This window comes from Melozone crissalis, unplaced genomic scaffold, assembly GCF_028551555.1.
Source record: "Melozone crissalis strain CALT ecotype California unplaced genomic scaffold, PUWL_Pcris_2 ptg000061l_1, whole genome shotgun sequence".
Lineage (NCBI taxonomy): Eukaryota > Metazoa > Chordata > Aves > Passeriformes > Passerellidae > Melozone > Melozone crissalis.
The window spans coordinates 15,825,844-15,840,880 of NW_026535839.1; the positions used below are offsets into that span (position 1 = coordinate 15,825,844).

At 53.4% G+C, this 15,037-nt stretch overlaps 2 protein-coding genes across 2 annotated transcripts; both read left to right on the forward strand.

Annotated features, from left to right (window-relative positions):
* Positions 1-252: 252 nt before the first annotated feature.
* LOC128944829 (protocadherin alpha-6-like) lies at positions 253-8,343 on the forward strand. Its single transcript, XM_054288280.1, has 3 exons — positions 253-2,790; positions 3,066-3,084; positions 8,285-8,343. The coding sequence occupies exons 1-3, from the start codon at positions 253-255 to the stop codon at positions 8,341-8,343; spliced, it is 2,616 nt and encodes an 871-aa protein (XP_054144255.1).
* A 1,112-nt stretch (positions 8,344-9,455) lies between these two features.
* LOC128944830 (protocadherin alpha-8-like) lies at positions 9,456-12,117 on the forward strand. The gene is made up of 2 exons (XM_054288281.1): positions 9,456-12,003; positions 12,113-12,117. Exons 1-2 carry the CDS (start codon positions 9,456-9,458, stop codon positions 12,115-12,117), a joined length of 2,553 nt encoding a protein of 850 aa, XP_054144256.1.
* Positions 12,118-15,037: the final 2,920 nt, after the last annotated feature.

Sequence of the window (15,037 nt, forward strand, 5' to 3'; positions counted from 1 at the left end):
GAGTAGGCAGCCAGGGCGAAGATGCGGAGCGTGTGAGGCGGCGGAGCAGCGCACGGTGTCGCTGCAGGCTCAGGAACGGGTCCGTGTGGGCGGCTCCGCCTCGGCGCGGCGGAAAGCCCGGCTGTGAGCGCGGGGGGGCGGCTCGGGCCGGGCAGCAGAGCCGGTGCGTGCGGGCGGCGGCGGGGAGCCGTGCGGGGCCCGGGCCGGGGCCGGCGGGCAGAGCAGCGGCGGCGGGCAGAGCGGCAAGGAAGGATGGGCGAGCGTTGTGCGGCGGTGGTGCGGGTGCTGGTGCTGCAGGCGGCCTGGGCGCTGTCGGGCGGGCAGGTGCGCTACTCGGTGCCGGAGGAAGCCAAGGCCGGCACGGTGGTGGGCCGTCTGGCGCAGGACCTGGGCCTGGAGGCGGGCGAGGCGGAGGCGCGGCGGCTGCGGCTGGTGGCGCCGGGCCGGCGGGCGAGCGTGGAGGTGAGCGGGGCGAGCGGCGCGCTGCTGGTGAGCTCGCGGCTGGACCGGGAGGAGCTGTGCGGCAAGAGCGCGCCGTGCGCGCTGCGCCTGGAGGTGCTGCTGGAGCGGCCGCTGCGCGTCTTCCATGTGCAGCTGGAGGTCACCGACATCAACGACAATGCCCCCGTCTTCCCCGCCGCCCGGAAAAACCTCAGTTTATCAGAGAACTCGCCTCCTGGGTTCCCATTCCCACTAGAGGGCGCATCCGATGCGGATATCGGAGCGAACGCGCAGCTGACCTACGCACTCAGCCCCAGCGAGCATTTCTCTCTGGATTTACAAAAGTCGAATGATGGAAATATTGAACCCGAACTCGTTTTAACGAAATCTCTGGACCGCGAGACGATTCCCGTGCACCGCTTGATGCTGACAGCCACTGACGGGGGCCGGCCGTCTCTGACGGGGACAATGGAGCTGGTGATCTCGGTGCTGGACACTAACGACAACAGGCCCCAGTTCAACCAGTCGGTGTATAAAGTGCAGCTGCCGGAGAGCGCTGGGGTGGGGACGCTGTTGACGAGGGTGAACGCCACGGATGCAGATGAGGGACTGAACAGTGAACTGACATACACCGTGACGAACTTTATTCCCCCGAGTGGAAAAGATGTGATATCCATCAATCCGAATACCGGAGAAATTCTTCTTACGGGTGCCCTAGACTTCGAAGAAACCAAGTTATTTAATTTTCGTATTGAAGCGAGTGACAAGGGAACACCCCCGCTGTCGGGTCACTGCAAGTTGGTGCTGGAGGTGGTGGACGTGAACGACAACTCTCCGGAGGTGTGGGTGACGTCGCTGTCGGTGCCGGTGCCCGAGGACGCGTCGTTGGGGACGGTGGTGGCCCTGCTGAGCGTGTCGGACCGGGACTCGGGCGAGAACGGTCGCGTGCGGTGCTGGGTGTGGCCGGCGTCGCCGTTCGGTCTGGAGGCGACGTTCGCGGGCTCGTACTCGCTGGTGCTGCGCGAGGCGCTGGACCGGGAGCGGGTGTCGGAGTACGAGGTGGAGGTGCGTGCGGAGGACGGCGGGGCGCCGGCGCTGCGCGCCAGCCGCGGGCTGCGGGTGCCGGTGTCGGACGTGAACGACAACGCGCCCTCGTTTGCGCAGGCCGTGTACACGGTGCTGGCGCGGGAGAACAACGCGGCGGGCGCGGAGCTGGCGCGGCTGTGGGCGCGGGACCCGGACGAGGCGGCCAACGGGCGCGTCAGCTACTCGGTGTGGGACGGCGGCGTGGGCATTGGCGGCAGGGCCGCGGGGTCGTCGTCGGGTGGCGTTGGGTGGCGTCCGGCGTCGAGCTACGTGTCGGTGGACGCGGAGAGCGGGCGTCTGTGGGCGCTGCAGCCCTTGGACTACGAGGAGCTGCAGGTGCTGCAGTTCGAGGTGCGCGCGGTGGACGCGGGGGAGCCGCCGCTGAGCGGCAACGCCACGGTGCAGCTGTTCGTGCTGGACGAGAACGACAACGCGCCGGCGCTGCTGCCGCCCGCGGGCTCGGCAGCGGAGGCGGGCGGCGTGGCGGCGGCGGAGTCGGCTTTGTCGCTGTCGGGGGCGGGCTCGGAGTCGGGCACGCTGTGGGCGTGGGCGGCGTGGGGGGCGCCGGCGGGGCAGGTGGTGGCCAAGATCCGCGCCGTGGACGCCGACTCGGGCTACAACGCGTGGCTGCGCTACGAGCTGTGGGAGCCGCGGGGCAAGGGCCCGTTCCGCGTGGGGCTCTACAGCGGCGAGGTGAGCACGGCGCGGGCGCTGGACGAGGCGGACGGGCCTCGCCAGAGGCTGCTGATCGTCGTGCGCGACCACGGCGAGCCGGCGCGCTCGGCCACGGCCACGCTCAGCGTGTCGCTGCTCGAGGCCGCCGAGGCGGCGCTGGCCGCGGGATCCTCGTCGTCGTCATCGTCGTCCTCAGCGGTGTCGCGCTCGGTGGCGGGCGTGGAGCTCGGGGCCGGGGCGGCGAGCGCGGCCACCAACGTGTGGCTGGTGGTGGCCATCTGCGCCGTGTCCAGCCTCTTCCTGCTGGCCGTGGTGCTGTACGGGGCGTCGCGCTGGGCGCCGCGGGCGGCCGTGCTCTCGGCGCCCGGGCCCACGACGCTCGTGTGCGCCAGCGAAGTGGGCAGCTGGTCCTACTCGCAGCGCCACAGCCGCAGCCTGTGCGTGGCGGACGGCGCTGCCAAGAGCGACCTCATGGTTTTCAGCCCCAACTTCCCTCCGCCGCCGCCCGCTCCTGCAGCCAAGGACACGCAGCCGGAGCCCTCCGCTCTCCTCGACACGGTCAGTGCCACTGCTTTGTTCGCCTTTGCTGTTTTGTTTCCCCCTCTCCCACATCTACCCGTTCCGTGGGCACTTCCTTTTTGTCGCTTGGCTCCGCCCCCCGGGCCCGTGAACCTCGTAATACTGGCTGCATGTTAAAAATCTTTACGGCACCTTTATATGTGCTGCCGCCTCCTTTCCGGGTCCTCCCAGCTGTTACCGAGGTGGGGAAATGTGTTCTGGCAGCCCGCTGCAGTTTACGGACCGTAGTTGAGGTTTTATGCTCTGAGTGCGAGTTGTTCTCTCTTACGTTTGCTGTCCCGTAGAAAGAAATCTCTGTTGATTGTGAGATTAAGGCTGCCGAAGTGTCAGCTCTGCAGACAACGCTTTTGCTCGCTGGTGTGTAGCATTTTCACCTGGTCTTACTGAAGGGGATGGAAACACACAGGCTGTAGTGGTGACAATCCTCCGGGCATCATGTGCTACTTAACTGCCTTTTGGTTTCTGATTGTGCTGGTATCAGCATTGTCAGAAACTGGGCCCTCTTCCTCCCCGGTGCAAGTGGTGCTGAAAAGCTCCAGTTGAGGCCTCAAAGTGTTCTCTCCCCATGGTGTAATTTTCCCTCACTGAGTCTCCCAGCAAATTGAGTGTAGTACCTGGCAAGGCCTTCCCGGGCTTTCGCTGTGTTCTTTTCCCAGCGTGTTCATTTTCTATATAGCATTATAAACTGTTTACATAGAGGTTGGAGATTCAGGGTCAATTTAAGAAAAGGAATTTTTTTTCAACAACCCACTCCGTCCTCAAAATCATTCTATATACTTTTGTTCATGGCTGGAGATTGACATTTGCCTCTCTCAATGTTCTTTCAATATTTGTATTACCACTGGCAGAGTTTTGAATTGTCTGAAAACATTCTCCTAAAAAACACACAAATACATCTGTATGGATCTTATCCCTTACACTGTTGTGCTCATCAGCATTTGTTTTTCCCATCAGATCATGAAATCAATGCTCATTGTCATTAGAGATATCCTGATACCATGTCTACAAATAGATGTCTAACATTTCAGGGGTGGAACTTGCAGGTGATTTGAATTTCCATCCAGAATAGCTGAAGCGTTAGAAAACACAAAGGGTCAACTACAGGGAGTCTGCTGAGCACAACTTATGTGTATGGGGGTTTTGTTCTGTCATTGATGGAATTGTTGTAGACTTGCATTCCTGACCAGAGAATTGGCACAATTTACACTGTCTTGTTATGACATTCTTGCAATATTTGTATTAGGAGCCACGTTCTTTCAAAAGCCCTAGAAAGTTACCAACAAGAATAAAGTCAAGCAAGGAAGCACCAAAATTCTTAATAACAAAACCTGAAATATGAGTTCTCCTACAGAAACCGTATAATCCTTTACATTGGAGTGGTTGTCAATGATCGAATTACTCTCTCACAACATAAAATCAATGTCATTGCCATTTGGAGTTATTCTGACATCACCTTTAGAAAGAGTAGAGTGCTGGGCATGGTCTATGTGATACCATCTATATGTTTTTCTTGGTGGTCTCATTGCTGGTAATTGCTACAGTGAGTAGCAGTTTTTTGCTACTTTGAGTCCTGTAGTAGCAGTAATTGCTACAGTGAGTCCTGTGGAGGCAAAGGAGGCAGTGACAGGTTGCAGAGGTGAATGGGGCTGTGGCATTGTGCAGGCCGTGGCCACTTCCTCATATCAAGGATGACCTTGAGAAGTGAGATTTGTCTGATGGAATTGAAGGTCCTTGGGAAGACCATGGACCATGTCATGAGACAGTCCTCTGGGTACTATTTACTGTGCTGTCACTGTTGCTGACTGCTGATCATGCTGGGATTTAATGTGGTTTCTTATGAAGAACTCTGTACTCTTCTTTGACTGTCATCCATAGGAGAGGTGGTGCAAGATGACAATTGTGACTTCATTGTTCTCTCTCCTCATGATGTAATTTCTTCCACTTGCTTGGCTCAACAGAGTCATTGTGAAAGCAGGGAAGTTCCTAAACACTTTTCCTATGATCTTTCTCCAAGTATATTTTTATTCTAGTTACCAGTAGAAAGTGTGCAGGCAGAGAAGCATCATAAAGTGTATGTTTTCTTTTTTTTTTTTTTGTCTTGTCTTTTTGAAGTGGATTGCAGCTGGCTTGTCCTGTGAGGTGGCATGACCATACACTGTCCTGTTTTAATGTTTTGTTAATATTTGCATCAACAGCCACACCCTTAAAAAATCCCTAAAAACTCCATTTAAAAAAAAAAATCCCCACAACACCAACAATTCAACCCAACACCACATTTTCCTGTGCAGTAGGTATCATTGTTGGCACTGGGGTATTTTTCAGCATTGGGTTGGTCTTTCACAGCAGGCTGTGAATGGCCATTGCCTTTAGAGCTGTCCTGACATTGCCTCTATAAACGGTACTCTCCGAAGTGGGTAATGTTTCCATCTGAGACTGGGGAAGCCACAGGAGCTGAGGTGAACATGGCAGTGGCACTGAGTAGACCCTGACCATGTCATAATATGAAGTGTGATCTCCCAGTCTGTGGGAACTGGAAATCCTTGGGAAGACCATGGGCCATGTCATAAGAAGACAAGAATGCAAGATTATGTCCTTGTCTTGAGAACACATCCCAGAAGAGGGAATGGAGGATGCCTGGAGAAAATGACAAGGCAGGATGGGCACAGGTTTCCTTCCCAAGATCAATTCTTGGGCTCCTAAAAGTATGGAGTTGAAGGCCTCCTGGGTATTGAGTTAATCCTATGGGAGTTTACTGCCCATCATGTCCTTTGAGGTTATGAGTATTTCACATCAGAGACAGTCCCCTGTGCTGCTGCCTGTATGAAGCAGACAAGGCATTGGGGAAGAGGGTGTGGCATGCAGACTGCTGACTAATTCCCAATGGACTTTTTGATTTTTGTTTTGGACAACGTTTTCTAGGAGGGTAGCACTTCAACCTCCAGTTCTTGTGTATTGGTGGGCATCTATAGTGGCTTCCACAGCCACACATCTTTCCATGATGGTTGCTTGGTCCTCCTCCGGCTAATTATTAAGGGCACATGATAATATGTGGATGTCACTTTTGTGCATTTAACTTCCCATACTTGTGGACTTGAAAATTTACCCTTGGTAGAAGTTACGTGTCCTGTGGTCATAGGCGGCTCATTTTATCTCTGACATACATACAAAACCCTTCAGAGTGACCCAGTTGTGGTTCTCCATGGTACAAATTCTCCCATCCAGCTGATCTTATGAGGTGCACTTGTGCTTTGGCATTTGCTCTCATTCTTTCCAAGTGCAAAATCCATGTGTACTGGGGTGAGAACTGACATGCCTTTATGTTATAAAGTTCTTAAGAAGTCACTTCTTATGTTCTGTGGTGTTTCCCCAAAGATTGCTGAAAAGGCATAAACCATGAAGTATATGCAGGGAAGAAGAATCTGCCAGACAGATTTGGGGGGCTTCATATCCGTGCATGTGTTCTTTGTGCTAATTGTAAGGGAAGGTGAGGATATGCAAAGGACATTCTTATAGCAGGTTTTGCGGTACTGTGAAAGAGATTCTGCAAATGGCCCCAGGAATGGCCTGGGCATGTGTTGTGATGAGGGTGATCTTTAGCAGGGAAGGGTCTTTCCTAAGGGAGATGGTCTTTAGAACACAGTCTGTGTCTTTGGTGAAGGACTGGAGAATGTGTGCTTAGGTGGAGCTGCCATTTCCCAGGGTGTGATACAGAAGATTCTAGTAGAAAATGTCAAGAAGAGGCTCCACAGACGTTACTAATACCTGGGATTTCTCCAGCTCCTCAAAAGCTCTGTTTATCCTTGTGGTCTTTTGTTCTGTCCATGTGTTTCAGTACAGCAGAATTGCATTATTTGGCTTTCTTCTCCATTCTCACCAAACCCTCACAGTCTTGTTTTTCTGTCTCTTATGTCAGCAATGTTTTGGTAATACCAGATAATATGAGATACTGAGCTTTGGCACCTGCACCCAAATGCAAACATTTGGGAAATTTTCTCTTAGTGTGTAGGATGACTTTTCCTTGCTCCTGAGCTGAGGCTGATTGTGGGATAATTTCCTTCCTGAGCTTTATGGTGCCTCTCCCCCTTGATAGAAGCTCACATAGGAGCACTGTGCTTTGCCCAATGATTTCAAGGCTTTTCTAGAATGCACATAATTATTTTCTATCCATGGTTCCCAATAGTCTCTGTTAGTGTTCGAAGCAGTTTCCTGCTCTGAAAATATTTCTTTTCTGATGAAGCAAGTAGTGATGCTAGAGGTAATTTGCTTCTTGCTGAATAAGATGAGTCAGAGAGACAGCTGTACCTTTATGCCTATTTTTTGTGTTATCATCATCTTGGATTGACTGCATGTGCCTAGATTGGGAGTTGGTCTCAACACTTCTTGTGGCTTCCTTCCAACTTGAAATATTCTGTAATTCCTAGGTTGCACCAACAAAGCCTCACAGTCTGCTCTCGTTTCTTTCTTGCTTCTTCCAGCATGGTTTGAGCAGTTGGCAGCAAGCAGAGATGGAGGAGGGCCTCTAATGTATTTCTCAAAATAGATGTGTTGGGAGTGGAGAGCTTGTTCTGAGGGAAAATGCTGTGGGCTTAGGTTCATAAGTATTTCTGGGTGGATCATGGTATTGAGTGAGGGGTATTCCTTGGGGGCTACTGCCCCTGAGTATGGAAGTTCTTGCTGTGTTTTTTTGGGCAGAGCTTGTCTGCCTGAGAGGAGAAGCAGTAGCTTGTCATTCATCAAGCAGGCAGAAAATGAGGTAGGAAGAGCAGCTCTTCATTGAAATACATGAAGAATTCTTAGGAACTGTGGTTGCACTGTGTTTTTTCAATGTTCATGGCAGAATGGTGTGCTGGGCTGTGATACATTTGAGCTGTGAAGTGAGAGGATTTCATGGATTGTTTGTGCTTATTGGAGTCTGTTAGCACTGATGTCAAAGTACTCGGGGATTGGTCTCCTGATTCCAAGGGAGGTGTATGCTTTTTTCTGGTGAAGTGCAGCTGTCCTTGGTCATTGCTTTGCTGTGTTATTGCTGTTTCAGGAGGGCACTGGAGTCTGAAGAGTGTGGGTTTCTTCCTGATGGGGAGGGAAGGGGAGAGGCAGTGTAGGGATAATCTATTTACTTGACTTTTTCTGGAGGAAATCAGGACAGTTGTTCCTCATGAGGAGGCATGCAAGGTTCCCATGAGCATTCTCATCAAAGGGCAGGTCTCTGATGCATGAAGAGGATGATGTAGACATTTAGAAATAATTTTGTTTAGAAAACAATTTGGTAAAGGGGGAAAAGCATGGACACAGAAGAGAATTCAAAGAGGACAACGTAAGGCATGAAAGGAAAAGGAAGAGAAAGAAAATAAAGGTAAGTAAAGGAATAAGGAAGGAAGAGAAAGGAAAAGGAACCTCTGCACGTCAAGAGTCAGGCAAGGAAGAAAGAGAGAAATAAGGCAAGAAGGGATGACAGAGGAGATTATAAGCATGCACCAACATTTTCTCTACATGCTCTCTGCAGTCGAGGACTTCTGTATCCTCGGTACTGAGGAGACCTGTGCAAGCCTCGATGAGGAGTGATGAGGAATAAGAGGCTTTGTGTAACTGTATATCTGCCCTTCATGGTGAGAATGATTTAGTCACCTAGAAAATACTGTATTTAAAAAAAAAAAAAGAAGAATAGGCAAAGAAGAAAGAAGAGACAGTGAGGGAAGGACAAGGAAAAGAAAAAAGAAAAGAAAACAAAACAATGAAAGAATGAGAAGCAATGGAGAGAAAGGGAAAAAAGGAAAGATAAAACATTAAATAAGTTTGCTAACATACAGAACTGTTATCTCTGTACACAAAAAAAAGTGGGATGAGGTGGGAAAGAAAGAAAAAAAAAAGAAAGGAAGGTGACAAAGAGGAGAAATCAAGAGGGGGTATGTCAAAGAGATTACCAGGATACACGGACGATCCCTTCTAATGCTGAGTAAAATTGGTCTCCTGTGCTCTCCCCATTGGTTACAATCCTGTGCGAAGGAGATGATGTCCTGTAATTAGAGCTCATGGCTCGGACATTGATTGCCTCGATCACACCATGGGAGGTCAATGGCAAATACACAGCAGAGTTTTAAAAGAGATGGATAGAAATAAATTATAAGGGAAACTAAAAAATAGACAGGTAGGGAAAGAAAAAAGTAGAGAAAGAAGAGAAGAAAGAAGCGGAAAAGAAGGAAGAAAAAAAATGGAGAGGCAAAAAAGAAAATAAAAATGTAAGAAACAGAAACTAAAAGGGAAGATTAAGAATACAGAACATACAGAAAGAAAAAAGGAGAGATGAAAAAAGTGGAATAAGGAAAATAGGGAATGTGATGAAGCACGTTGAAAAACGAAAAAAAATGGACAGAAAGATACAGAGAGAGGGAGAGGAGAAGGATCCGAAAGAGAGATTACCTTAACGGAGCGGGTGCACAGGAGCTGTCACAGAGCGTGTGAGGCGGCGGAGCAGCGCACGGTGTCGCTGCAGGCTCAGGAACGGGTCCGTGTGGGCGGCTCCGCCCCGGTGCGGCGGAGAGCCCGGCTGTGAGCGCGGGGGGGCGGCTCGGGCCGGGCAGCAGAGCCGGTGCGTGCGGGCGGCGGCGGGGAGCCGTGCGGAGCCCGGGCCGGGGCCGGCGGGCAGAGCGGCGGCGGCGGGCAGAGCGGCAGGAAGGATGGGCGAGCGTTGCTGTGCGGCGGTGGTGTGGGTGCTGGTGCTGCAGGCGGCCTGGGCGCTGTCGGGCGGGCAGGTGCGCTACTCGGTGCCGGAGGAAGCCAAGGCCGGCACGGTGGTGGGCCGTCTGGCGCAGGACCTGGGCCTGGAGGCGGGCGAGGCGGAGGCGCGGCGGCTGCGGCTGGTGGCGCCGGGCCGGCGGGCGAGCGTGGAGGTGAGCGGGGCGAGCGGCGCGCTGCTGGTGAGCTCGCGGCTGGACCGGGAGGAGCTGTGCGGCAAGAGCGCGCCGTGCGCGCTGCGCCTGGAGGTGCTGCTGGAGCGGCCGCTGCGCGTCTTCCATGTGCAGCTGGAGGTCACCGACATCAACGACAATGCCCCCGTCTTCCCCGCCGCCCGGAAAAAATTCAGTTTATCGGAGAACTCGCCTCCTGGGTTCAGATTCCCGCTGGAGGGAGCGTCGGATGCAGATATCGGGGCGAACGCTCAGCTCGCCTATACACTCAGCCCCAGCGAGCATTTCTCTCTGGATTTACAAAAATCGAATGAGCGAAATGTTGTACCCGAACTCGTTTTAACGAAATCTCTGGACCGCGAGACGGTTCCCGTGCACCGGTTGGTGCTGACGGCGACTGACGGGGGCCGGCCGTCTCTGACGGGGACAATGGAGCTGGTGATTTCAGTGCTGGATGCGAACGATAATGCGCCCCAGTTCAACCAGTCAGTGTATAAAGTGCAGCTGCCAGAGAACGCTACAGAGGGGACGCTCGTGACAAGACTGAATGCCACGGATGCGGATGAGGGTATTAACAGGGAAATGATTTTTACCGCAACCAGCTTCATTCCCCCGAGTGGAAAAGATGTGATTTCTGTAAATCCGAAGACTGGGGAAATTCTCCTCACAGCAACCCTGGACTTCGAAGAAGTCAGTATATTTGATTTTCGTATTGAAGCGACAGACCAAGGGACACCCCCGCTATCGGGTCACTGCCGAGTGGAGCTGGAGGTGCTGGACGTGAACGACAACGCGCCGGAGGTGTGGGTGACGTCGCTGTCGGTGCCGGTGCCCGAGGACGCGTCGTTGGGGACGGTGGTGGCCCTGCTGAGCGTGTCGGACCGGGACTCGGGCGAGAACGGTCGCGTGCGGTGCTGGGTGTGGCCGGCGTCGCCGTTCGGTCTGGAGGCGACGTTCGCGGGCTCGTACTCGCTGGTGCTGCGCGAGGCGCTGGACCGGGAGCGGGTGTCGGAGTACGAGGTGGAGGTGCGTGCGGAGGACGGCGGGGCGCCGGCGCTGCGCGCCAGCCGCGGGCTGCGGGTGCCGGTGTCGGACGTGAACGACAACGCGCCCTCGTTTGCGCAGGCCGTGTACACGGTGCTGGCGCGGGAGAACAACGCGGCGGGCGCGGAGCTGGCGCGGCTGTGGGCGCGGGACCCGGACGAGGCGGCCAACGGGCGCGTCAGCTACTCGGTGTGGGACGGCGGCGTGGGCGTGGGCGGCGGCGGCGCCGCCGCGGGGTCGTCGTCGGGTGGCGTTGGGTGGCGTCCGGCGTCGAGCTACGTGTCGGTGGACGCGGAGAGCGGGCGTCTGTGGGCGCTGCAGCCCTTGGACTACGAGGAGCTGCAGGTGCTGCAGTTCGAGGTGCGCGCGGTGGACGCGGGGGAGCCGCCGCTGAGCGGCAACGCCACGGTGCAGCTGTTCGTGCTGGACGAGAACGACAACGCGCCGGCGCTGCTGCCGCCCGCGGGCTCGGCAGCGGAGGCGGGCGGCGTGGCGGCGGCGGAGTCGGCTTTGTCGCTGTCGGGGGCGGGCTCGGAGTCGGGCACGCTGTGGGCGTGGGCGGCGTGGGGGGCGCCGGCGGGGCAGGTGGTGGCCAAGATCCGCGCCGTGGACGCCGACTCGGGCTACAACGCGTGGCTGCGCTACGAGCTGTGGGAGCCGCGGGGCAAGGGCCCGTTCCGCGTGGGGCTCTACAGCGGCGAGGTGAGCACGGCGCGGGCGCTGGACGAGGCGGACGGGCCTCGCCAGAGGCTGCTGATCGTCGTGCGCGACCACGGCGAGCCGGCGCGCTCGGCCACGGCCACGCTCAGCGTGTCGCTGCTCGAGGCCGCCGAGGCGGCGCTGGCCGCGGGATCCTCGTCGTCGTCGTCGTTGTCGGCGGTGTCGCGCTCGGCGGCGGGCGTGGAGCTCGGGGCCGGGGCGGCGAGCGCGGCCACCAACGTGTGGCTGGTGGTGGCCATCTGCGCCGTGTCCAGCCTCTTCCTGCTGGCCGTGGTGCTGTACGGGGCGTCGCGCTGGGCGCCGCGGGCGGCCGTGCTCTCGGCGCCCGGGCCCATGACGCTCGTGTGCGCCAGCGAAGTGGGCAGCTGGTCCTACTCGCAGCGCCACAGCCGCAGCCTGTGCGTGGCGGACGGCGCTGCCAAGAGCGACCTCATGGTTTTCAGCCCCAACTTCCCTCCGCCGCCGCCCGCTCCTGCAGCCAAGGACACGCAGCCGGAGCCCTCCGCTCTCCTCGACACGGTCAGTGCCAATACCTTTCTCTCGTCTCACACCCGTACCAAACCCTTCTGTCCCTCTCGGTGTGCAGGCTTTGCCGAAATCCGGGCTCCGTTCCCACGGCCTGCGAGCGATGAGTGCTTGACGGTTCTTCACGGGTGCTTAAGGATAGCAATGGCACATTTGCATCTGCCCTTTGGGGGAATATAGAATTATCGCCGCAGCCTGGTGCAGTTATGGTCCCCAGCTGCAGTTTGCTGCTCTGTGTGTCAATTGTTCTGTCCTAGAATGAATTCCCTGCCTATTGCAATGAGAAGTGCCCTAGGGTGTCAGGTTTGGAAACTGTCTTGCCTGGTTCAGTTTAGGGTTTCCACCCGAGTTTGCTGAAGGAGTGCAAGATAGGCAGGCTGTGGTTCTGACAGTCCTCCCAGCACTACACGCCGTCTTATTGTCTTTGTTGAATGATCCCCTGCCTGTTTTATTCTGGATTGTTACTGAAATCTCTTTTCATTCATTTCCCTCTGCAAGAGATGTGATGCAGTTTTTCCTATTTGAGTGCCATGCAAAAATCGTATCTAGTCGGTTCCTCCACTAGAATCATAAAGGAAACAATAAAAGCAGTATAGAGTTTATCCCTGTTGTGGTGGGGTTTTTTGTTGTTGTTGTTGTTTTGGGGTTTTTTGGGGAGTTTTTTGCTTTCTTTTTTTGAGGTATCTTCTTGCTTTTCTTAGTAACATATGGGTTCGGGCAGTCCAATGTGACCAAAGGTAAATGTGGCAAAGGTTAAATTTGTTTCTCTTCCTGCTGCCCGGTCCCCACGTTGTGGATTTGTGTTTCCATTCAGAGAAGGGTCATGGGACACCCTGGCTAGTTTTGCCCTTTCCAAATTTGTATCGACAGTGACATTATTTCAAAAGCCTTGGGGCAATGTTCCTCTCTGCAACTAGAAAGAAATATTAACCCCCAAGCCCCAGCTTTCCCTACCAAATCTCAAATAACATTCCTGTAGATGATCAGATTTGAATGTTACACTCATATGCTCCCCAGCATTTTGGTTTCCCTCTCAGAGCATGACATCAGTGCCATTCCCATTAAGAGATTTCTTGACATCACCTTTGAAAAGATTATTGTTACCAGGTCATGCTTTCTTCTGAGATAGTTACAGCATTGCAAAACACAATGGGTCAGCTGCAGAAAGTGTGCTGTACATGTACATGATACCTTGTACATGATACTGCCTGTCAGTGTTTTGTGGTGCTGTCGTTGCTGAGAAGGATAAATAAACTTGAAATGGGCCTTGAAGTGGGGAGTGAATCTGTGGCCTGTGGTACTGGGTAGGGCCTGACAATTTTCTGGTGTGAGGGGTGACCTTGAGCGGTGAGAAGATTTGTCTGTTGGAACTGGAATTCCATGCGCCATGACATAAGACAGGAAATGGAGTTGATGTGTTTGTCTTGAGAATGCATGTCCCAGGATACCTAGAGGAATGAAGCAGGATGAACAGAATGTTCTTTCACAGGATGATCTTCAGGGTCCAAAGTGTCTTCATGTGCAGGTTTTATGGATCTTCAGATAGTTACATGGTTTTGAAATGCCAAAAATACTCTTTGACCTTATGAATATCTTCTACCTGAGAGAGTCCCTTGTGCTACTGAGTGATTACCATAGGAGATGTGTAAGAGGAGATGCCATGCAGAATGCTGAATGTTGTCTGATGAACCTTTGCCTGCTTATTTTGAGAAGGGAGTTGTGGGTGGGTAGAGTTTCAGCCTGCTGTACTGGGCATCCACAGTCACTTCCACCTTCATAGACTTTGCAATAATGGTTCCTTGCTTCTACTCGGATGGGATTAGTAAACAGACGTGTTGAGAAAGTGAGGGTAATCTCTGCGTGCTTGTTTCCCCTGTTTGTGCACTTGCACTATTACCCTGGGTAGCAGTGCCATGCCCCCTTGATACAGTTTACTCTGAAATGTGTACATATACATCAAACCCTCCAGAGCAGCCCAGGCCTAGTGTTATATCATAGAACTATTATCTCCATTTCTATGGGGATATCCACACAGTCGATATCGTGACTGCACTTGCACTTTAGCATTTGATGTAGCACTTTCATATCTGAAGTCTGTGTGGACTGGGATCACAGCTGTGACACCACTAATCACAGGATTTTTATGAACTCTAGTGTAGAGCTCCATGTTGTTTCCCCTTGAGATGACTGAAAAGCACAAAGCATAATCATAGTGAGATTCACACAGCTGGGAAGAGCCTGCCAAATTCTGTGTGAGTTTGCACCATTTCATAAGTTCTTTGTGCCATTTAGGAGGAGAGCTGAAGGCCTGGTTTATGCTCCAAATGAGTTTGAAGTGCTGGTCTGTCACAGTGGCACTGTGTCTGCATACTGTGGCAGTCCTGTAAGTGGCATGGAGAAGGCCTCGAGACATCCATCAAGAGGAGGGTGACTTTGAGTGGGGAAGTTTCTTCCCTGAGGAAATGAGGACATTGTGTTGAACATGGACTGTATTAGTGGGGAAGAACTGGAGAATATCTGTTTAGCTGTGGACAGGCAATTTCCAGGGGCAAGTGATAGAATATGCAAGCAGACTACCTTGAAAAACAAGGCCTGGAATACACAGGGATGCTTGTCTGGGATCCTCTCAGAAGTCCTGCATATCCCCATTCCTTGTTACTCTCCATGCTTTTCCTGCCAGATGTCAGACACATGTCATACACAACTTGGATCACTTGCTTTTGATGGGAAGTGGTCTTGGTGAAATAGAAGCTTCATCATATTTTTGATCATGTTTGGCCAGACTTCTCTGAACTTCTCCTTGGTAAACTCCCTGCTTAATTTTGCTAGGCAGTGGATGAAGTGCCCTTCAAGAAATTGGCAAAGCTTGTGTTTAAATATAGTGGAATGGGATCCTTTGTTTTTATTCTCTCCTCTTACCAAACCGCCCATTTCTCTGTTTTGCTTCTCTTCCATTGGCAATGTCTTGGTAACAGATGGTGAAATGTAGATTGATGAATTTTGGCAGGCCTTGGGTGGCAATTTGCAATCAGTGTAAGGGTTGCTTTTCCAGCATTCTGAGC